The sequence below is a fragment of the Danio aesculapii genome, chromosome 16 (genome assembly GCF_903798145.1).
Source record: "Danio aesculapii chromosome 16, fDanAes4.1, whole genome shotgun sequence".
NCBI lineage: Eukaryota > Metazoa > Chordata > Actinopteri > Cypriniformes > Danionidae > Danio > Danio aesculapii.
The window spans coordinates 3,743,428-3,768,326 of NC_079450.1; the positions used below are offsets into that span (position 1 = coordinate 3,743,428).

Here is a 24,899-nt window from a genome sequence, read left to right on the forward strand (position 1 = left end):
TCTTATTGTTCAATGAATGCAAAATATTGTAGGTTATTAAAGATGCAAACCCCTCACTGCATGACAGCTGCACCTTTAGCAAACCTCCTAATTCCTGCAGCACGAGGACTTCATGATTTGTTTATGAGCGTCAAAAGTGGCTGATCTGTTCTGCGAAGTATTTGACTGCGTGTCACTGCATGCCAAATGACTATAACGATATAAAGAAATCTCCACTGTGCTGAGCGAGAGCGTTTCTTAAACTGACCAGTGCATCGTTGATGACGTAAGTGTGCTCATGCTCAAATGCAATACGAGTGTGGGCTGTCAGGGGAGACGGTGGGGGGGACAAGTGTGCTTCAGCCTGGTTTAAGGCAACTGTACATAGTGTGAGTACGCCCTCAGTTTTTAACCACTCTTCTGGAGAAAAATCTACATGTTTGCCTTTTCTGGCAGAAGTCAGGATCTTTCTTGGTTAATTGTGCTCCCTGCAGTTCAAAATACCCCTTTTGAGTTGCAAAATGCAGTTAAATGAGATAGTTTATTATTTTTTATTAATGCATTCACATGAATTAGTTAACTGTGTTTTGGGGGTTAACTGTGTTTTTAATACAGTTTTGAAGCATCTTGCAATGTAAAAATAAGCAGGTTTTTTTTTTAAATTATTTCTTAATAAGCATAGTTTATTATTAGGCTATTCATAGGCTATATTTGTAAATACAGCTGATGAACAAAGCATTTTTAATGTATAAGATTTATATAGGCTACTGCAGAAAAAAATACTGTGTTCAATGTAACCGAATGTGTGTTATTAAACTATTAATATTATCTTATACTAATTTAGGTGATTAAATGCTGGAATAGCGAAGCATGATGTAACGTTACCATTAGTAGCTCGGCAGTCCAAAACTTTTCATTTGTTTTTCTGCAGTTAATGCACTTTTGACAGATACTTTCACTTTGCTTTTATAAGAAAACAACTTGTGTTTGTTGCAACGGGCATTGTCGCTGTCCACTCGAGAAATACAGCTTGTTTGGTTCACTCTGCGAGCTTACGATCTGTGTGTGAGCCTTCACTGAGTGTGCGCGCACAGCCGAGAGCTGTTAAGGCTTTTATACTTGTTGTGCTCGCTGGAAACACAAGCATTTCTCATGTGAGATTGCCAACTGAGCAGACGAATATCGCAAATTAGAAAAGGTTGGTCAGTTAAACTATGCTACTGTAAGTAATGTTTATTCAGCAATAATTCTCCAGTACTGATAGCAGAACCGTTAACGTCAGAGCTTATCGATATTTCAGTCTTTTCTAATGTAGCACTGATACCAATAAAGTACCGAGTTTTGATACCCATCCCTGTTTAGTATTTATATTTCAGACCTTTATGCAAAATAAATAACAAGCTTTTATATTTGATTGAACAAAATTCTGAATAAAACTGTTACACAATTGAAATGTGATGTTGTTGGTTTTTATTTTTACAGTAAAATATGTCTACATGTATGAATTGTTTTAATTTGATAATTTTGAGGTGACGTGACTCAGACCTGTATAATTTTGTAACCGACTGGCTTTGCTTTTCCAACCAGGCGCAGGTGGTTCTTCAGGGGAAGTCCAGGAGTGTCATCATCCGAGAGCTGCAGCGAACAAACCTTGACGTGAACTTGGCTGTAAACAACCTTCTGAGCAGAGATGATGAGGATGGAGATGATGGAGACGACACAGCCAGCGAGTCCTACTTACCTGGAGGTAAATGAGACGCACTGTTACTACACTCGAGACCAGGGTTGAAATTTTATATATGTTTTGTCTATGTAATGGAATATCAGGGATTACATTATTGATTTATTTATTCAATTCACTATAGTGAATTGATGAAGAATACGGCTTTTGGTTTTGCTCACCTTTACTGGACATGCATACACACACATACTGCTAATCAGTGTGGGTCAAATTCTGCCTTGCTCTTATAGGAAAAGTCTCGTGAGTATCGTCGTTTAGTGCTATATTATACATGAACAGCTTGTGTATAAGTAAATATAAAAAATGAAAACAAACAGTAAACGCAACCTAAATCAAAAAATGTAAAGACAACCAAAAAAATTTTAGGTGAGTATTCATTTAATAAATTAGTAAATGAGCCTTTTTATGTCTTATGTTTTCTGAGACGGAAGAATTATTACATCTACGACCATAGTAAAAAAATTCAGCGCAACTGCTACTAGGGGGTGAATTTCGGACATTTTAATTAGAGCCCAACTGATATGTTTAATTTGGAATCGATAACGATTTCAGGGAGTAAAAAAAATACAGATCACGATATATTGGTTGATATTTTATGTATGCATATTATAGTACAGTACCAGTCAAAAGGACACTTTCCCATTCATGTGTAAAGACTTTTGACTAGTACGATAGATAGATAGACAGATAGATAGATAGATAGATAGATAGATAGATAGATAGATAGATAGATAGATAGATAGACAGACAGATAGATAGACAGATAGATAGATAGATAGATAGACAGACAGATAGATAGATAGATAGATAGATAGATAGATAGATAGATAGATAGATAGATAGATAGAATGAATAAAGTATTGACAAACTATCTATACATGCATATGAACATTTTTTTGTAAAGACTTTTTCAAATGTAAAAATCTGAAATGATTTAATAATAATAGGGAGATAAAGCAGATTTTAAATGACACAATTTAATAGCAGTTCACTGGAATCAGTATTCAGGCACAGTAATTGAACAGTAAAAATAAAATTCCACAAAATTATACATTATTAACGTTACTAGCAGTACAATTTCGTATGTCTGAATGCTTTTTAAAGCCTCCAAAACACATGCAACTAATTAATTGTAATGCAAACTCGACATTGGAAATCCTGCGATGTGACTACTGCGAATGATCACATTGCGATATCATCCATAAATTGTGCAACCCTATCTCGGGTATGAGAATCTGTGTCAGGAGGGGGTCCCACTTTATATTAAGTGTCCTTAACTACTATGTACTTGCATCAAAAAGTAAACACAATGTACTTACTGTGTTCATAATGTAATTGAGAACACTTGTGGTGCTCTTGAGTTGGGATAGGGGTTGGGTTATAGACAGGTTTTGTGGTATGGGTAGGTTTAATGGTAGGTTAAGGTGTAAGGGATGGTCAACAGTGTATTTGCAAATGTAGTTACAGAAGTTAATTACAGATGTAATTACATAAAGGTATTTAGTCAAGCATAACTACACAGTAAATACATGTATTTACACAATAAGTACATTGTAATGAATTATTCATTTCTGTGTAAGTTCATAGTAGTTAAGGACACTTAATATAAAGTGGGACCCAGGAGGGGATAAAGGGTATCTGAACATCCCTAATTTTAACCTCTAACAAACTCTATCTGGCAATACCTTTCATTCTTCTACAGAAGACTTGATGTCCCTGCTAGATGCAGACATTCACTCCGCTCACCCCAGTGTGATCATCGATGCCGACGCCATGTTCTCTGAGGACATCAGCTACTTCGGTTACCCCTCTTTCCGTCGCTCCTCCTTGTCTCGTCTTGGCTCCTCACGAGGTAAAAGCCAAGTCTCACAGTCATGCTTGCATAAACTCAGTGTTATGATGCCATTCGGCAAGATTTGTGGAGCTGCTTGTGCTGTTCTTGCTGTATCTTAATATATAGTCACAACATGCAACACATTCATGCAGATATGAAACAGGAGCACTCCACGTTTTTGGAAAATAGGCTCATTTTACAGCTCACCAAGACTTTTTTTAGCAAATAGCTTAAAAATGATTAAAATCTCAAAATGTGTACATCGTTGCTATTTTCTGGGCTCATATGGCTAGGAAATATTCTCTCAATCTTGGTGTAATAATCAAAGAATTTTGCAGCTGTGCCATGGTTATATAGTAATGTTATTCCACCTGCTGCAGCCATGGTAAGGCAACAAAGCTTCTTATTACGCCAGAATGAGAGTCTAGTTTCTAGCCATATCAGATGACAATAGCAACTTTTCATTTTTCATTCATCTTTGTACATGATGTAACTACAGAAGAGCCAAGCTTTAAATAGGAAAAATATTAAAACACTTTGGTCACTTTAAAGCAGGGGTCACTAAACTTGTTCCTGGAGGGCCGGTGTCCTGCAGATTTTAGCTCCAACCCTAATCAAACACACCTGAATGAGCTAATCAAGGTCTTACTATGTATACTTGAAACACCCAGGCAGGTGTGTTGAGGCAAGTTGGAGCTAAACTCTGCAGGGACACCGGCCCTCCAGGACCGAGATTGGTGACCCCTGCTTTAAAGCATTGCTCTCAAACATGATTCCTGGAGGGCCGCAGCTCTGCACCGTTTTGCTACAACCCTAATCAAACACAGCTGATCCAAGTAATCAAGGTGTTCTAGACTACTAGAGACTATAATGCTGTGTTCACTCCAGACATGGAGTGCGTGAATAAATCTCGCTATTGCCGAGTAAATAGACGCGTAAACATTTTGAGTTTACTCGCTTCATTCGCGAGTCAAATTCACTTCACAATAGAAGCGGATTTGCATCATGTGAAGGGCTTCTGTCTGCCCGGTGACTCTAGCTTCATTGCTAAATGGCTAACATGGATTTTATTGAAGATACTTGATGAGAATAGCTGTGTTTATGTGCTTTATGAAGGCTGAAAAACAGCGGATATTCGTTTGGCGCCATGTCCGAGACTACTAGATCTTTATAGAGGTGCACCAGCTCTATGAGTCCATCAACTCCTCCAGAAACTGTACCTGGATGATGGAAGCTTTCAGCGGTGCTTCTGATTGAGCCGAGCCCAGTTTGTCGAACTGTTGTCAGTGTCTGCAAGAGGATTTCCTCTTCGGGACACCAACGCTACGTCATAATCACGCCCCTACAAGAGAAAGCGCATGATTGGTTAACGTGGTGCGAATGTCTGCTAAAGTTCAGATATTCCGACTCGAGCGATTCACGCGATAAGTGTGTCAAACATTCAAAACACTCAACTCGCACTGCTTCATTCGCGCAAACGCTGCATTTGCGTCGCCTCATTCGTGTGTATCGCGCTACAGGATGTCTATTCTTTGCAAAAGTCTTTGCGTACTTAACATGTAAATCACTTGCGCTTGACGCTTCATCCACGTCTGGTGTGAACGCAGCATTAGGTGGTGTGAGTTGGAGGTGGTTGTAGCTAAACTATGCAGAGCTGTGGCCCTCCAGCTATTGAGTGTGAGACCACTGCTTTAGAGGGTGATGCTAATGGTCTAAACAGATCTATGCTAAGCTAAAAGTGCTCCCACTAGACCCAGAGATTGGCTAAATAAAAAAAAGTAAAAAAATAAACTATTTAAAAAATAAAAAAGGGTAAAACTCATTTTTATTTTATTTTAGGAGAATTAAATGAGCCTATTTTTCTGAAAATGTGGAGTGTTTCGTTAAGATAATTTATAACATGAATCACTTCTGAGTTTAAAGGACATTTAAAAGAGTAGAATTAATTATACAACTGATATTTCAGACTGTAAACTCTGACTGAAAGCAGCCAAATTCTATTTTAGTTCTTCACATTGCAATGTTGCTACGCCACTGTAAGTTACTGAATTTATTCAACATGTCTGGATCCTGCTCTGAATTATTTTGCATTATTTGAATTACATGCAAACAACAGAATTGGAAATGACTTGGGGAAAAAAAAGACTTTCATTTCCATGAATATCAAATACTTAAACATCTTGCTGCATGTTTGTGTTGTGTGTGAGTGTCTGTGCTTTGAGAGAGTGTCCAGTTGTCCTGCATGGTCATAGTCGTCGTTTCCCCTAGTGAGCCCTCTGCGAAAGGCCCTGCAGTGCACACAGTTTCCCATTAGACCCTGCAGCTTATACCCATAAATCTCAGCTAATGCTGGACACCCCTGTCAACAAGATCTTTCCGCTGATAATGTGACCCACCACCTGACAAAGGCAGTTATTAGTCTGTACAGCATCCATAAATACCGTGCACAGCATAAAGGAGGACACCTCCTTTGAAAATGAACACGTTTAAACCGAATCCAATTCTCAGTGAATATAGACAATATATTTTTGTGCATTTAAGCAAAGCGGTTACATTCATTAAAATAAGAGTCTGATCATAAATATAGTACATTTTAAATTCCAAAAGTGTTGCAAAAAAAGCTCACAATTAACTAAATTATTATTATTTTTTTAAGTTTCTCTTGTTTTTTTGTTTTTTTTAATACAATTCTCCCTAACATTCATTGGGGTGTACTATATTTAGCACAGTGACGTTAAATTATTAGCAGTTTTGCTTTTGGTACTGAATAATCTAATGTATATGCACATATATTTTAAAGCATCCTATCGAAAATATTACTTATAAAGAGATCTGTAAGGGGGTGCACTCATTTATGCTGAACACTGTAGCATTATCTTAATTAAAAACGCAGTCCATCGCCTAATAAAGGCCATGGATCCTGTTCTCTAGCATTTTGCGAGCGTAGTCCTCAGTTGTTTCTGGTGATTGGTGTCAAAGAAGAACAGCAGACTTAGCCTGGACTAAAATGGTCTTTTTGATAACATAATGGTCACTATGCAATTTGTATGAAATATCACTATTCCAAGGGTCTTTCCCAGAGTGGCTTACTGTTATCCCACTGGTGTGACCCTATTGCATACCAGTTCTCCTTCTCCCCCTAGAGAGAGACTCTGAGCTGCTCCGCGAGCGCGAGTCGGTCCTGAGGCTGCGGGAGAGACGGTGGCTGGATGGGGCCTCCTTCGATGCGGAGCGTGGCTCCACCAGCCGCGAGGGAGAGCCCAGCCTCGACAAGAAGAGTGTCCCTCTGCAGAGCCCAGTCACTCTGGGGGAAGAGCTACAGTGGTGGCCTGATAAGGTGGGTCTTCAAGCCTTTAGACTTCCATAACAGTGGGTCATTTTTAAGGGCACCTGTTATGCCTCTTTTTTTAAAAATGTAGTTTCAGCTATTTTTTAAAGTTTCAGCTAAAAATTCCACACAGATAATGCTTTATTACTCTTTGAAACTCACCCATTTAGGCTTTTATCTTAATTGTGGCATTTAGGTGACTGTCGCTTTAAATTCAAATGAGATTGTGCTCTTTTCAGAAGAAGGCGGAGCTATAAATGCCTGTGTGTCAGCATAGTGGCAGATTCAAAAACAAGACTAGCGTCCTATACTAATGATGGGCGGGGCTTTCCCCCTCTGATGACACGTACAAAGGGAGAATGTCAATCAAAGTGTTTTCTGCAGACTGTGATTATAAAAAAAAAAAATTAATTACCTTTTACCATTAGAAGCTGAACATTTATTCTCCCTCAAGTGGTTCCATATTTTAAGATTCCTTTTTTCTGTTTGGCACAAAAGAGGATATTTTGAAGAATGTTAAAAACATTGACTATCATAGTAAGTAAAACAAAACTTTGGAAGTCAGTGGTGGTTTTGTTTCCAACACTTCCAACTTATTTTGTGTTGAACTGGAAAAAGGCCGAAAATATTTATGAGAATTAAAGCACGAGTAAATGATTGTTCATTAGTGTTTTTAAAAATATCAAGTTTTGTCTTTCACAAAAAAAAAAACAATGCATACAGGTTTGGATTGACAAGAGTGAATAAATAATGACCCATATTGAAATTTCTGTTTTTGAGTGGTAGAAAGAAGCATTGTCTTCGCAATAAACTAAAAAATTATATATTTATAAAGTAAATCAAATGGTTTTTCAACCCTTTTTTTTTTTAAATACAAAATCCCAGAGTAACTGCAAATTAGATAAATACCCAGACTTGTTGCAAGTAAGATTAGATTTCCCCAAAATCTTGGCATGCGTTTAAAAATTGATTTAATACATTTTCCAAATCGCTTGCATTTCCTTTCAGTTTAATGGGCAACAGTTTTGGGTTACACTTCAGATTTTTAGTGTCTACTATCATTGGATGCATTTTATATTTCAGTTATTTAGTAATCAATATCTGTTCGACCTATCAGGACTACGTAACGAAGTTTGTCAGCATTGGTGCTTTGTACTCGGAGCTGGTTGCCGTCAGTACCAAAGGAGAACTCTACCAGTGGAAGTGGAATGAACCTGAACCTTACAGAAACGCACAAGTAAGATTTGCGTCGTGTTAAATGATATATTCCTGTCACTGTTGGCTTGATGGATCTCATAAATGTTTTGCACTTTTGTAGAATCCTTCTATACATCACCCTCGTGTTCCTTTCCTGGGCTTGACCAATGAAAAGATCACCCACCTGTCCGCCAACAGTATCCGAGCCACTGTGGCCACCGAGAGCAACAAGGTAAGGAGACTTTTTATTTATTTACAGGGGAATGCATGAGAAGAAAATCATAAGACAGGAGTTGGTGGGTTACTATAAGTGAAAATCAATCTTCAAAAATAAACTCAAATTTATTTTTTCTACTTAACTCAAGTTCCTTCCTGTGGTATGGGTTCAATTGCATATTTATGAACCATAAAATCACGATAATCATGCTTCCAATTACATTCTCAATGTAAAACATATACCTTTGCAATGTCCTATTTTTAATGTGTTTTTTTTTTTATCTGGAGATATTTTGGCTCGAATTTAGTTGCACCCATCAAAAATTATGAGCACAGTTACTGCATGTTTTATATTAACAGATTTATTGCAATTGAAATCAACACTAATCAAAACTAACAAACAAATAAACTAAAATCTGCATACACTCACCGGCCCTGCACGCACTGTTTGACGTGAATGAGATGAAGTGAGTTAACGATATAACTATGCTGTTCTCATGGGTGCTGTCTGATATTGCACATGATATTGACATATAACTTTAATATTTGCATACGTCATCTTAATAGCAATAACAGCCTTTTCCCAAGCTGCAATATTAGTGTAATCTCAGTGAATGCATGCTCTTTAGCGATGGTGAATGCGGTGCCAGTCGCACGACTGACAGCATCGTCATGAATAAATGAAGTATTAAATAGAACATCTCGTGCTTAAAATGTGTAGATGTGTCAAACACTGTTACCTGAAAACTGTCCCACCAGCTTTACGGTGAATGTTTTAGTCATTTTTATAGCGGACTTTAACCACTGGAAGTCTTTTATCCACTCTTCGAAAAGTGTAAATGCTTGATTGACATTTATGACATGATCACTGATCAGATGTGCCATTATTTGTAACTTTAAGTGGTTTCTAAAACTAAATCTGTCAGTGTTGTTTTCATTCTCTCGTATCCAGACCTTTACATTTTCGCGGCTGTAGCTCCCTGTCATCAGAACGGAGTGATTGACAGCTGATATTAACCAATCCAGTCGCATTCTGTTGTAGCGCAGTAGGCCAATAAGTAGAGCTTGAAGGCGGGACAAGCATTGCGGCAAGCATTTACTGCAGCTAGTTGACATGACAACAGTTATAAACCATTCCTGAGCGCTGCGTTTGGTGTTATTAGGTGCAAAGATGCATAATGCGTGAATGTATCCTAATCCATGTATGCGGTGACCATTTTGCTGCAAAAACTGGTCGCACAACAACAATTTTATGCACTCGCACAAATGCTCCTAAATATATTTTGAGGTCACATAATAGTATAATAGTAATAGTGTAATAGTATAATAATATAGTATAATAGCCATTACTTTGCTATAAATATAAAAAAGCATATGTTTTAAAAAAAATTAAAACAAAAAGTGGATTACTTTTTAATTTAACTTGTTTTTATACTGCAGCAACAACTTTTTTAAAATGGCACCATGCTTAGATATTGTAGAAACACTAGTTTTCATATTTGTGGACTGACTTTTGATGGATCTCACTGAGCACTAATTTACTATTTAGCCACTTAAGAGATTACTCAATGTAAAGTTGTAAAGTGATTCAGGCCATTACTTTGCTACAGAAATCTACATGTGAAGTCATAAAAATGGGTAGAAATTTCTATAATGTTATATATGTATTTACAAATGTACATAACTTTTTTTTATTGTAAATTTTCTCCTTTTTTTTAATACTGCAGCAAACAGCTTCATTAAAATGGCAAATGTGTGCATTGAAGATGTACAGCTGTTTGACTTGTACCTGTCATTTTCAATTCTATGCACAAAAAGTGGGACAGGCAGTTTTAACCAATCTGTATTTGCAGGTGGCGACATGGGTGGATGAAACTCTGAGCACTGTTGCTGCTAAACTCGAACACGGAGCACAATCGTTCCCGGAGCTGCAGGGAGAGCGGATCGTCTCTCTGCACTGCTGTGCCCTGTATACCTGCGCTCAGCTGGAGAACAGCCTTTACTGGTGGTGAGCTGGCACCGTCATTTATATAAAGCAGTTTCAGCTCGCTTATGCTTCTGAGCTCGTATTCAAAAACATCCCAAGGCTAAAAGTAGCTTCTCTCTTATATATACAGTTGAAGTCAGAATTATTATTATTATTATTTTTTTTTCTTTTTCAAATATTTCCCAAATGATGGTTAACAGAGCAAGGAGTTTTTCACAGTATTTAATATAATGTTTTTTTTATTCTGGAGAAAGTCTTATGTGTTTTATTTAGTCTAGAATAAAAGCAGTTTTTAATAAAAAAAAAAAACATTTTAAGGTCAATATTATTAGCCTCCTTAACCCTTTAACAGGCATCCTAACCACCTGATCGACCTTTTATTCGTAGACTATCCTTATTATTGTAATTACTTATTACTATTTATCAGAGTTGTGTCAGTATATTATTCATTGGAAGCATGGGCTGAAAATTTATTTTCAAGGAGTGCACCTTAAAGCGTTGAGCAATATTTGTTTTAGATTGTCTACAGAACAAACCATTGTTATGCAATGACTTGCCTAATTACACTAACCTAATTAACTGAATACTAGTGTCCTAAAAACTAAAAAACTGAATACTAGTGTCTTGAATATCTAGGCAGATATTATTTACTGTCATCATGACGAAGAGAAAATAAATCAGTTATTAGAGATGAGTTATTAAAACTAATATGTTTAGAAATGTGTTGAAAATAATCTTTTTCCGTTAAATCGAAATTTAGGTAAAACATTACATTTACATTTAGTCATTTAGCAGACGCTTTTATCCAAAGCGACTTACAAATGAGGACAAGGAAGCAATTTACACAACTATAAGAGCAGCAGTGAACAAGTGCTATAGACAAGTTTCAGGTGTGTAAAGTCTTAGAAGCAAAGCATTGGTAATGTTGTTGTTGTTGTTGTTGTTTTTTGTGAGAGAGAGTACAGTTAGTGGTATAGCCAGAGAGGCAGTTACAGATTAGGAAGGAAAGTGGAGACTAAATAGAGTTTTTAGTCGTTTCTTGAAGACAGCAAGTGACTCTGCTGTTCTGATGTAGTTAGGGAGTTCATTCCACCAACTGGGCAGATTGAATGCGAGAGTTCGGGAAAGTGATTTCTTCCCTCTTAGGGATAGAACCACGAGGCGACGTTCATTCACAGAACGCAAGCTTCTGGAGGGCACATATATCTGCAGAAGTGAGAGCAGATACGAAGGAGCAAAGCCAGAGGTCGCTTTGTAAGCAAACATCAGAGCTTTGAATTTGATGCGGGCAGCAACTGGCAGCCAGTGCAAACGGGTGAGTAGCGGAGTGACATGTGCTCTTTTGGGTTCATCAAAGACCACTCGTGCTGCTGCGTTCTGAAGAGGTTTGATAGAGTTAGCTGGAAGCCCGGCTAGTAGAGAGATGCAATAGTCCAGTTTAGAGAGAACAAGATCCTGAACAATGAGTTGAGCTGCATGTTCAGATAGGAAGGGTCGGACCTTTCTGATGTTATAGAGTGCGAATCTGCAAGATCGAGCAGTTCTAGAAATGTGCTCAGAGAAGTTTAGTTGGTCATCAATCGTTACTCCAAGGCTTTTTACCATTTTGGATGCAGTAATGGTTGCCCCATCCATCTGGATTGAAAAGTTATGGTGTAGAGTAGTTATACAGAGGGGTGAATAATTCTGACTTCAGCTGTATATATGCGAAAATCTAAAAAAAACAAAAAAACAATGGCCATGTCAATAAATGTTTGCTCTAAGAGTATTTCACAAGGAATTCTAGTGCTACAACTAGCTCTTAAATCAGTGAAATGTTATCAGTAGTGAAGAAGACATCTAAATTACTAAAGCCCTGCTCACACTGTGAGATTTTAGCCACGATTTTGTCATCTGAGACAAATTTGGGAAATCCTAAAAGATTCCTGAAGCCCTAGGCTAAAATCTGAGATCTTTGATCATTGGTTTGACATGTTCACAGACAGCTGCTTAGTGCTCGTTGCGATCAAATTGTTTCTCCAATAATGTTCTGGCAGTGTCAGAAGATTTCAGACACTTTCCTGCAGTGTGACAACATGCTGTGATGAGTGTCCAAGAACCAATAGTATCACCGAATCTGATGACTCAATCCATGCGACAATTTCAGTGACGCGGGGAAATGGCAAATCAATTATTTTCTTCCTGGTTTTATGATTGAGACGTGCTGTGTGCAGAATTGCCACTACAGATTGTTTACGTTTGCTGTGAGGAATCATTTCAGAATGCAGAAAGTGAAAGTGTCACGGCTCTGACGTCAAACTCCAGGGCAGTGCTCTTCCATGTTTGGTGCATCTTCATTGTCGTTCAGTCTGACATTATGACAGTTCAGCTCTAAGACTGTGAGATGGGAGCCATGTTCGTGCAGTCTGACATGCTACAATCGTTCAGGATTTTTAAAAAATCGCATTGTGAGCTGACCTCAAGACCAAACAAGGAATTGTCCTAAAGCGGCACATTTTGGCAAACTGGATAGATTTTAAAAGATAACTTTTAATAATATATCGCCTTAACCACCGAGGTGTTCCTGTATGTTAAGAAATGTCCATATATGTTTTTAAGTTCATGTCAAAATACACAAATACTAAAATAGTTTTTTTAAAATGTATTCATGCAAATGTGTTCTATAAATACAAAATTAGCTATTTTTAAAATGTATTTAAAGATATTTTTGCTTAATTATTTTCTATAAAAATACTTTGTTAAAAAGCAAATACGTTGGAAGAAAATCTATGTTTAATGTCTATAACAATATCAACATACATCTTACAGCTTATTCAGCTCTTCACTTAGCCTGCATTTTAAAATCTTTATTTGAATGTCACTATTTTTATTTTGAATTGTTGATTTAAATATGGCAAAATTATACTGCGCTCTACAAATTTTCCATGAAATAAATTTGACAGATGCTCCTCCCTCTTTCTATCAACCAATCTCTGTATGCATAGTAATAATTCTGACATCATCCATAGGTAAACTCCGCCCTCATTCTCAGCTTAAGACGTCACGAATTCCTTAGTGAAAGTTTGATTAATGAGTTTTTAAGTGAAAACTACATTTTAATGCCATTTCGGAGTACTTCTAAGATAAAAATGTGCAAAATTTACAAATAAATGTGCAAAAATGTACAAATAAAACTATGCAACTATCAGTAAAATGTCAATTTTATTTATATAGCACTATTAAACACAACCAAAGGTTGACCAATGCGCTGCACAATACAAATCACAAGGAGAAAGAAATAAAATTTTCCATGAAACAAATTTGACAGATGCTCCTCCCTCTTTCTATCAACCAATCTCTGTATGCATAGTAATAAATCTGACATCATCCATAGATAAACTCCGCCCTCATTCTCAGCTTAAGACCTCACGAAATCCTTAGTGAAAGTTTGATTAATGAATTTTCAAGTGAAAACTCAATTTTAATGGCGTTTCGGAGTACATCTAGTTGTAAGATAAAATGTTTTGTGAATACAGGCCTTCATATGTGGAACTAGTTGAGTTTCTTTTTTTTTCTTTTAGGGGTGTTGTGCCTTTTAGTCAACGGAAAAAAATGCTTGAAAAGGCCAGAGCCAAGAACAAGAAACCAAAGTCCAGTGCTGGAATCTCTTCGATACCCAACATCACAGTAGGAACTCAGGTGAGCAGCAAGCTGTTTGTTGTATTTTGATCATGACGGGGTGGTGTTATGCAAAATTGTGTCAGCGATATCTTAATTTGGGGTGGAGTAATAAAATAATAAAATAAAAAACAGACTTAATTATGGCCAAATATGTTTAATGCATTTATAAACTCAATTCACACCTCAACTGGAATAAAAATGCCCAAACCAGATGAAATTAAATCTGGCGGGAGAGGGGTGAGATAAGCCCTTTAAACCAGCAAAATAATAATTCTGCCAGTTGAACTATAATCTTTTTCTGGTGTAATAATGCCAAAAAAGGTAGATTGAATGTGCAAAATGTACAAATAAAACTATGCAACTATCAGTAAAATGTCAATTTTATTTATATAGCACTATTAAACACAGCCAAAGGTTAACCAATGTGCTGCACAATACAAATCACAAGGAGAAAGAAATAAAATTACAGCTAAAACAAACAATTCTCACTAATAATTATTATAGCTAAAACAAACAATTCTCACTGATAAAATGCCAAATCTAAAAGGTAAGTTTTCAACCTAGATTTAAAAACAGACCGAGATGATATAGACCTAATACAGAGGGCCAGAGCATTCCACAAGGTAGGGCCAGCTACTGCGAAAGCTCGGTCACCCCTGCATTTCAGCCTCGACTTTGGGATGCATAACAACCTTTGGATAGATGACCGAAGAGACCGGCTGGCTGATGTTCAGTTAACAGGTCTGACAGGTAAGAAGGAGCCATTTAGTGATTTAAAAAGCAAGAGAAGAATTTTAAACGTAACACTATAGTGCACAGGCAACCAGTGCAAAGAGTGTAAGACTGGTGTGATGTGGTCATATATTTTGATACTGGTTAAAAGCCTTGCAGCAGCATTTTGAACTAACTGTAAGCGGGATGGAGTTGTCTGACTAATCTCAAAAGTAAAACATTCTCCGGGGAGAATCAGCTCAATTGCTTTTAAAGGTACAGGCTACAATACAGCCCTCAGACCTTAAAAAGATCATCTTCTGCGTTGTATAATAAATAATCTGATGGGTATTTTGAGCTGAAACTTTACAGACACATTCTGGAGACACCAAAGACTTATTTTGCATTTTGTTAAAGGGGTTAAATAGGGAGCCCTTAAAGTAAAAATCATTGTTATTGATATATTTGCGGCTATTCGGTATATTTTTATCAGCCCATCCCTTATAATAAGACTATGGGTTATGATGCTGTCTGAATAAAAATAGCGATATGACATTAGTGTCATCTCTCTTCCCGCAGGTGTGCCTGAGGAATAATCCTCTTTATCACGCTGGTGCCGTGGCCTTCTCCGTGAACGCTGGGATCCCTAAAGTGGGCGTCCTGCTGGAGTCGGTGTGGAACATGAACGACAGCTGCCGCTTCCAGCTGCGCTCGCCGGAGAGCCTGAAAAACATGGAGAAAAACACCAAGACACAGGAGACCAAGTAAGATGCCTGCATGTCGTGCATTGATTTATTAGTGCTAAAGATACGGTGCTGAATGGTGTGTTTGTTTCTGTCGTCAGGACGGAGAGCAAGCCAGAGCTGGTGAAGACGGAAATGGGCCCTCCGCCCTCACCAGCGTCCACATGCAGTGACACTTCATCCATTGCTAGCAGCGCTTCACTGCCGTACAGTATGTACATCCGACTGCTAACACCATCTGCTATATATACTGTCATTTTGCAGAAAAGTTTAAAGGATTGGTTCACTTCCACAATTAAAATTTCCTGATAATGAACTGTTTGATTTTCGTAGATGTTGCTCATTTTTCTTCATATAGCAGACGTTTGTGGTATATCAACACAATCAAACAAGAATTTACTACATGGTTTTATTTAGTTTTCTGGATACATTTCCTTATAGTGCCTCATTTGCATATTTAAAGCCTGTGAATCGTAAAGCCTCGTTTCCACTGAGTGGTAAGGTTCAGCGACGGTTTGGGTTAGCTTTATCAGACGTGTGTCTCCACTGACAAATGGTACACTTTTGGTAGGCATGTTTCATCAAGAGGACAAAAAGGTTTGTTTGAGCTCGTGTCTACCATGGCTTGTTACTATATGTATATATTATTACAATCTAATGTCTCGGCTGTGTATATAAAACGGCGCTTATTGTGTTTTCATTATCCTGGCTTGTGCACACGTTAGTGATGATTCTCCATGGTTTCCGCTACGTTCATTCTTCCATGGTGGGGCTCCACACCAAAATTCATCCCGCCACGGCTACATTACAGCTTCTCATTCAAAACATTCAGTCGTTGTTTTTTTTAAAATAGCGGGTTAAAATCGCACCAAAACATTTTAAAAGGTAGTGGAATTATAACAGCGCAAACTTTTCTGTAATCGTATTAGTGCTGTGCGTCATTTGTTTAACCCTTTAAGGTGACATGCTGACTGAATGACTGACTGACGGGTGTGTGATGCGTGAGGCCAGCAAACACGATGTAGCTTTCAGTTATGACGATCACTGTTTCCATAAGTGAAACTGATAAAAACTGCAGCAAGATAAAGTCATTGCATGCAGAGCCACAGACCCTTATCTGTAAATAAAATACAATTTACTTCAGGACGCATTAATGCCGCTCTGTAGGTCTATTGGAGACATTCATAAATATTCCTAGCAAATCTAATAAATGTTGGAGACTTCCTCGTTACATAAACGCACTAAATCGCACTTGAGCAGCGTATATTTGAGGGCGCACAAGAAGTTTTGTGCACGAACAGAGGAAATCGGTGCTCGAGCACAGATTCACATGCTGGTATTACATGAATGCGATCTCGACTTGTAACACTGAGCTCACGACATTGGTCACTGAAATAACGCCACAGGTAGTTGGTAGACCTGTGTAAAAGGCCCAACAGAGTCTGCCGCCACAGCTGAAAAACACACTGTTCTCTGTAAACCAATAGCGTTCAGCTGCGTGTCTAGTGCTTTACTTTTGGTACCGTTCTGCTGTTTTGGTACCTTTTGGAAAGGGTACCCAAAAAGTCATACAGTTCGATTTTTGGTACATTTTGACAGTGGAAATGTGCATAAGACTAAACTGTACTGCACCGTACCACTCAGTGGAAACCGGCCAAAAGTTGCTGAGACTTGGAATGGAATATTGAGTAGGGGGTGGGAGTTTCTTGTTGCACATGTCCTCATAGCAAACTAACAGTAAGAGGGGTGTGGTTAAGAATATTGTGTTATTCACCTAAAGAATAACAATGTGTGCTAGCTAAATAAACATCGCCAATTTTGATTTCGCACTAATGCCGAGTTCAGACTGCATGATTTTAGCCCCGATTTTGACTTGTCGATAGGTTTTAATAAATTGCAAACCAATGTCTTAAATCACAGGCAAACCGGCGCTCGTTCACATGAGTAACAATCACACAGCGTGAACTATCAAAGACACGATTAGAGAGAATCACCATTGAGTCGCTGACATCAGTGAGATATCTGGCATGCTAAATATCTGGAGCTGTCGGCGATTTAAGTCATGCTGTGTGAAATGTGTTCAGACTGAAAATAACATCGACGATCACCTACAGCCAATGAGAGAGCAGCATCCACTAGTGTGGGTATCTGCAGGCCAGCGGGAGGTTGGGGGAGAAGTTAAAACCCTAACCCTAACCCTATTTTCAGTCTATTAAGACCCAAGAAATGAAGGGAAAAACTAGTGTAAATTTGGCAGGAGCACTTGTGTCTGTTTGACTTGTCATGTGAGCAATACCACAACAACAGTGTCGACAAAGAAAAAAGTTGAGGAGAAATTACCAATTCCCTTCAAAAGCCAGGTGAGCTAAATAAGTACATTTTCTACCCCACTAAAGGCTTGTTTCTCGTTATGTAGTTAATAACTAAAGATGTACTACGTGACGTCGCATTGTTTCCATGTCACTTCTCATGTGTGTTTGGTTGTGAGACGTAGTTTTGACAAAGTTGTCGTCGATTCTCCAATTGTAATGACATACAGTTTGAAACCCCTGTCGCTGATCCATCTTGCAGTGTGAACACAGCAGCAACGGAACGCTAACCCAGACAGTCATGCAGTGTGAAAACATCTGTGACACGACTACTTTGAAAATCCTGCAGTCTGAACTCGGCATAACTTAAAACATACGTCTTTCCTGCTTATTTTAAGCATATTCTTTTCAGGTCTCTTGCTTTAAAAGATCATCAGCTTTAGTGAGATCTCATAACACACTTGGCTAGGATGTGTCTGCGGTGTTGTCATTGCTAACAGATTTTTTGCTGTGCAACAGAGCGAAGGCGCTCAACACCGGCTCCAAAGGAGGAGGAGAAGGTGAATGAGGAGCAGTGGCCTCTGCGAGAGGTTGTTTTCGTGGAGGACGTTAAAAACGTCCCCGTGGGAAAGGTGGGTGCAGGAGTGCACGTCGGCCCAGCTTGATCCAGTGGAGAGCAAATCTTTCTCTGCTGTTTTTTTGTTTTGTTTTGTTTTTCTTGTATAACCTTTAAACCTACAAAGAATTTATAGTAGGGCTGCACAATATATGGTTTCAGCATCGATATTGCAATGTGATCATTCGCAGTAGTCATATCGCAGCATCTGCAATGTTTAGTTGTATCTTTTTTTTTGTCTTTCCTTGAACTCATCTATGCTTGTAGATAGTTTATTATATATTATACATATGCACTTCCCTACAAGATCATCCCAATGCATGTAAAATTATAAATTCTTTCCAAATAGATCTATTTAAATCATCTGGTGAAGTTGTATTCATGTCGCAGTAGATATTGCAGAATACAAAAATATCCCAATATCGTGCAGCCCTAATTTAAAGTAATAATTACAGGTGACTCTTTACAGAATTATATCAAGTTTTTCTTGATGTGTGCTGTTCCTGTTTGTTTATGTGTGATGCTCTGTTATGACACCTCATTTGCAACAGCTCTCTCTTTTGAACTCAAGGTGCTAAAAGTCGATGGTGCATATGTTGCTGTGAAATTTCCAGGGGCGTCGAGCAGCGTGAGCAGCCAGAGCGCAGCTCCCACTGACTCTGACCCATCCTCACTGCTGCAAGACTGTCGACTGCTCAGAATAGATGAGCTACAGGTAAAATAAAGATAAGCACATGCATGGGCAAAAACATTTCCGTTTACCAAATCTCACTGTCAATTTCAATGAATAAGCTCACATTTGTAGTCATTACCTAAAGGTGTAGTTCATATAAACCTGAAAATGATGTTGTCATTTATTCACCTTTCACTTTATTCTGCTGAACACAAAACAAGATGTTTTAATGAATGCTGAAAACCTGTAACTAATGACCTCTGTAGCATTTGCTTTTCCTACTGTGGATGTCAATGGTTTCAGGTTTTCAGTTTCATTCAAAGTATCATCTTTTGTGTTCAACAGAAGAAAGTTTTCAACCACTTGGAGAGTAAAGAGAGTATTTTTTGTAGAGATCTGTGCCATTAACATGCTGCTTTGAATAAAAAGTAATTTATTAAAGGGAAACATTTACACTACGATTCAAGTTGTGTTGGCCTTAATTTAAGCGTAGCCGTTTTTGCCTCTTTTTTTTTTCAATTCTTTTTAATTTAATGAATAACTTTTTGATTTCAGTTGTGTAATTATGAATAAACGATGTTTAATTAGTTTTTAAGTGCTGTTAAATATATTGCCAGCTTTAATGTTAACTAATACATTACGTTTTATGCATTAACAGATGAACGTATGAAAAGAACTTGCTAATTAAAACTGCAATATCACAATTTTCATGCTAGTAAATGTGCATATATTGCAAAAAACACTGCATATGACTGATTGTCGTCTTTTTTTCAGGTTGTTAAAACTGGTGGAACACCAAAAGTTCCAGACTGTTTTCAGCGCACCCCTAAAAAACTTTGTATCCCAGAAAAAGCTGAAATTTTAGCAGTGAATGTTGACTCCAAAGGTGGTCTTTTTGACTATTCAGATGTTTCTGGCTTAATTTTGTTAAGTTTGCCCTGTCCGTCTGCTTGACTGCTTTGTTGTCCTGCAGGAGTTCATGCTGTGTTGAAAACGGGCAGCTGGGTAAGATACTGTGTCTTTGACTTGGCCACCGGCAAAGCCGAGCAGGAGAATCACTTTCCCACCAGTAACCTGGCCTTTCTCGGTCAGAGCGAGCGAAATGTGGCCATCTTCACTGCTGGCCAGGTGAGACCATCACACAGCCTCACATAAGCTCCGTTTCCATCCAAAGATGCAAAACCAGAATATTGCATAAAACCTGTTACTAAAGCAGCTTTTCAATCCAAGTGTAAGAGAACATAATCATTGCTTCCTGATAAACTGGTGGCAAATATCAGACAGAGAACTGTAGTTTAGTGCGGTAGGAGAAGCCACTGTTCTCTCTTTTTTTTCCTCTAATCAATGAGTTGTTTGTCAGAAGATGAAGACGAAAAGCAATGAACGCAGTGAATGCAATGGCTTTTGGAGGTAAGACGCTCTTTGGGGGCGCAGACGGATGCTCAAGACAGTTCTTGAGGGAATAATAATAGAAGAATAATAATACTGAAGCACTGATGACAACGGACTGACGGCTGAAGCCTTTTAGAAATAAGCAACACAGCTTATCAGATGTTTTACAGTGTACTCAATGCTGGTTTGTTCATTAATGCATCCCATCACACACATTTTTATCATCACATGATCTCCGATCACAAAATGTCATGACTTTAACTGATGCACATGCTGGAATTTATTCGGTAAATGGAATGTGTTTCCATTAACCATTTTTATGCGATATACCAAATTGCACATAAAAATAGGTGGATGGAAACAGCTATAGAAAATTTCCTGTTTATTTTTTCTTGTTTTAACTTTCTCATCTTTGCATATACTCAGGAGAGTCCCATTATTTTGAGGGATGGCAATGGCACTATTTATCCCATGGCTAAAGACTGTATGGGTGGAATACGTGACCCTGATTGGCTGGATCTGCCGCCTATAGCCAGTCTGGGCATGGGAGTTCATTCGCTCGCAAACCTTCCCAGTAACTCCACAATCAAAAAGAAGGCAGCCATCATCATCATGGCTGTAGAGGTGAGATACGCCATCATCAAAAACTTTACACATTAGTTAATAAAATGAAAGAAAGTTAAAGAGAGAATAAGTATATATAATTTTTCTTTTTAATAATTAAGACATGCAAGGAAATGTTTTCATAGAAAAATAATGCAGTTAATTTACAATAAAAACAAGCACAGTAGGGTTTTTTTTAGAAATGTTTGATTTTCCTTTTTAAATCATTTCTTAATTTTGGTATTATTTTAGAATATGGTTCTGCTTGTCAATGTTAATGTATTTACTAACATAAACAATAAACAAACAGTATTTTTAAAAATGTATGCATTTTTTAATGTTAATGAAAAATAACATTGTCCATTCTTAGTTTTAGTTAACTTGCAATTCATTAACTAATATGCATTATTATTGTGTTGTTAATGCGTTAACAAGCACAACAATGGATTTTAATAATGCAATAGTAAATGTTAAAACTATGAGTAATAAATGCTGTACCAGTATTGTTTAAACTTATGAAATACATTAACTAATAAAATCGTATTGTGAATTATATAATTCTGACACACTTAAATTAAAAAAACTTAAATTAAAAGCTTTTACTTACTGGTTGGGTTATTTTTGCAGGTATAGTTAATTTATTATAATTATCAAATAATTATGTTAAAACTAAGTTCACACAAAGGCTTGTTTGTGTGTTTATTGTCCTTTTTCTGCGAAATTTGTCTCTGACATCCATGACGTGGCCAGAACACAATAAATTAAGCATGTAAAATTACCCATAGTTAAATAGCCAACAAATTAGGTAATTTAATAGCGGTATGCACAAATGAGTTCATATATCAATTAGGTCTATTTTACATCCAACTGCTTAATTATCTCCCTGAGGGTAATATTAATATTCTCATGTGAAACGTGAAATGTTTGATTTTTCCTTTTAAATCATTTCTTAATTTTGGTATTATTTTAGAATATGGTTCTGCTTGTCAATGTTAATGTATTTACTAACATAAACGATAAACAAATAGTATTTTTTAAAATGTATGCATTGGTTAATGTTAATGAAAAATAACATTTAGTTTTGGTTAACTTGCAATTCATTAACTAATATGCGTTATTAGTGTGTTATTAATGCGTTAACAAGCACAACAATGGATTTTAATTGTGCAATAGTAAATGTTAAAACTATGAGTAATAAATGCTGTACCAGTATAGTTTACACTCGATTCATGTTATGAAATACATTAACTAATAAAACCGAATTGTGAATGATATAATTCTGACACTTAAATTAAAAGCTTTTACTCACCGGTTAGGTTATTTTTGGAGGTATATTTAATTTATTATAATTATCAAATAATTATGTTAAAACTAAGTTCACACAAATACTTGTTTGTTTGTTTGTTTATTGTCCTTTTTCTGCGAAATTTGTCTCTGACATCCATGACGTGACCAGAACACAATAAATTAAGCAGGTAAAATTACCCATAGTTAAATAGCCAACAAATTAGGTAATTTAACAGCGGTCTGCACAAATGAGTTCATATATCAATTAGGTCTATTTTACATCCAACTGCTTAATCATCTCCCTGAAGGTAATGCTAATATCCTCATGTGAAACATGTGTATCATCAACATTTGTTTTTTGCAAAACTGCTAATGAGAGGTGTTTGTAGCATGGAGCCCTGGTTTCTGGCTGATGTATTGTTTGCTGTCTGTGTTTCAGAAGCAGACTCTGATGCAGCATGTCCTGCGCTGTGATTATGAGGCGTGCAGGCAGTATCTGATCAGTCTGGAGCAGGCCATGCTGCTGGAGCAAAACCCCCACGCTCTGGACACTCTGCTGGGACACCGCTGTGACGGAAATCGTAATGTCCTCCACGCATGTGTGTCCGTCTGTTTCCCCGTCAGCAACAAGGAAACCAAGGAGGAGGAAGGTAAACATGCAAGGTTTTAAGTCACCATTAAAGGGCACCTCTTATCAGCTTTGGATGGTCCTGGAAAACCTGGAAAAGAGTTTTGCCAAGGCATTTTCCAGGCCTGGAAAAGGTTTGGAAAAACAAACAAACTCAAAATGTTTTGGAAAAGTCATTTTAAGAAATATCTGAGTACTTGAGGATATTTGATATGATAGCATTGGGTAAATTTTAATTACAGTTGCATGTTTCAACTCTTTACGAGACGTTCTCTGTGTGGGGTAAAAAAAAAAGCAACTCACAGTTTCAGCTGCTCCTCTCTTTCACTCACTTTTAGTTTAATTCAAGCTACATTTTGAAGGTCGTGTTCAGAAACAATTTCTAACTACAGAGGGACGATACTGTGGGTTTTAAAGGCTAATTTGTACTCTTCTTAAAAGTCTTGTGAAAACACAGGCCAACATTTCTCAAATCTTCACACAGACAGAAAGATACTTCCTAAAAATTATTTTACACATATAAAAATAAACATAACTGCTTAGATTGTCACATATGATTTGATATGCTGTAATAATTTTTTTTTCTTATTAACCACATATATACGTCGACATTACATGAAACATTAGGTCCTGAATATTTACCTGGACAATTTGGAAAAGTCATGGAATTTTTTTTCAATTCAATCCACCTTTATTAGTATATCGCTTATACAATGTAGATTGTGTCAAAACAGCTTCACATAAAAGGTCACAGTAAATAGGAACAGTGTAGTTCAGTTTGTAGTGTTTAAGTTCAGTTCAGTTTAGCTCAGTTCAGTGTGGTTTAATAATCACTACTGAGTCCAAATACTGAAGAGCAAATCCAACGATGTGCAGCTCTACAGATCCAGAACCATGCAAGCCAGTGGCGACAGCGGAGAGGCAAAAAAACCTTCTCTAAATGATGAAAGTGAAGAAAAAAAACCTTGAGAGAAACCAGGCTCAGTTGGGCACGACCATTTTAATTTCTCCGCTGGCCAAACGTCTTGTGCAGAGCTGCAGTCTCAGCGGCGGAGGCTGGAAGCTGGCCTCAGCGAAGACTCGTCTGTCTCTGGAGTGTCACAGGAATCAGTCTCATGTTCTCCACTCTTCCATGACCACCACAGTAGCTGCTCAGGATACGGGCTGGTCCAGGATATGGAAACCTTGGGATCATCTCGTCGTTGGTCTTGGATCGGATCAGTGACTCTGCATAGTCTGAGGGCCTCGGGAAGAGTATCCCCAGGTAGAAATGGAGAATAAAGAGAATAATTAGCGTAGCTGCTGTTCATAGTGTATATAAACAAGGTGCAGAAACCTGTGTGGAAGCCCCCTAAGTGGTGCACTAAGTGTATGCTTTACTGAACAGATAGGTCTTTAATCTAGTTTTGAATTGGGAGAGTGTGTCTGAGCCTCGGACGTTATCAGGAAGGCTATTCCAGAGTTTAGGAGCCATAAATGAGAAGGCTCGACCTTCTTTACTCGACTTTGTTATTCTAGGTACTACCAGAAGCCCTGAGTTTTGAGACCTTAAAGAGCGAGTTGGATTGTAGCGAGACAGAAGATTGGTTAGATAAACAGGAGCTAGATTATTTAAAGCTTTATATGTAAGAAGCAATATTTTAAATTCAATACGAAACTTAACAGGCAGCCAGTGTAAGGAGGATAAAATTGGGGTGATGTGATCAAATTTTCTAGACCTGGTAAGAACTCTGGCAGCTGCATTTTGTACTAATTGAAGTTTGTTAATAGAGGATGCTGGGCAGCCAGCAAACAGAGCATTACAGTAGTCCAGCCTAGCAGTCATAAAAGTCATAAATTTTGTAGTAAAAATGTGCATGAACCCTGAATTATGCAAAAATTACACATATAAGAGGTTTAAACCGTTTTGTGGCAGCAGTTGGAATATCACCAGCCTCTAATGGTAAAAATGAGTTAATTGTAATTTATATAATCAGAATAGATCAATACAGTCTG

The 24,899-nt window shown here is 37.5% G+C and overlaps 1 protein-coding gene across 4 annotated transcripts in view; it reads left to right on the forward strand.

The window, feature by feature from the left end:
- Positions 1-24,899, forward strand: part of ubr5 (ubiquitin protein ligase E3 component n-recognin 5) — a 113,900-nt gene that overhangs the window by 21,796 nt on the left and 67,205 nt on the right. For 3 of the 4 annotated variants that reach the window (XM_056475589.1, XM_056475591.1, XM_056475590.1), the window contains exons 7-21: positions 1,567-1,726; positions 3,423-3,572; positions 6,680-6,891; positions 8,000-8,119; positions 8,201-8,311; positions 10,149-10,303; positions 13,843-13,960; positions 15,233-15,417; positions 15,498-15,607; positions 18,225-18,337; positions 18,893-19,036; positions 19,769-19,880; positions 19,968-20,122; positions 20,813-21,010; positions 22,716-22,926. In XM_056475589.1, the coding sequence (XP_056331564.1) occupies positions 1,567-1,726; positions 3,423-3,572; positions 6,680-6,891; positions 8,000-8,119; positions 8,201-8,311; positions 10,149-10,303; positions 13,843-13,960; positions 15,233-15,417; positions 15,498-15,607; positions 18,225-18,337; positions 18,893-19,036; positions 19,769-19,880; positions 19,968-20,122; positions 20,813-21,010; positions 22,716-22,926 (2,254 nt within the window). The remainder of the gene's footprint in view (positions 1-1,566; positions 1,727-3,422; positions 3,573-6,679; positions 6,892-7,999; positions 8,120-8,200; positions 8,312-10,148; positions 10,304-13,842; positions 13,961-15,232; positions 15,418-15,497; positions 15,608-18,224; positions 18,338-18,892; positions 19,037-19,768; positions 19,881-19,967; positions 20,123-20,812; positions 21,011-22,715; positions 22,927-24,899) is intronic. The other variant, XM_056475592.1, reaches the window with a different exon arrangement.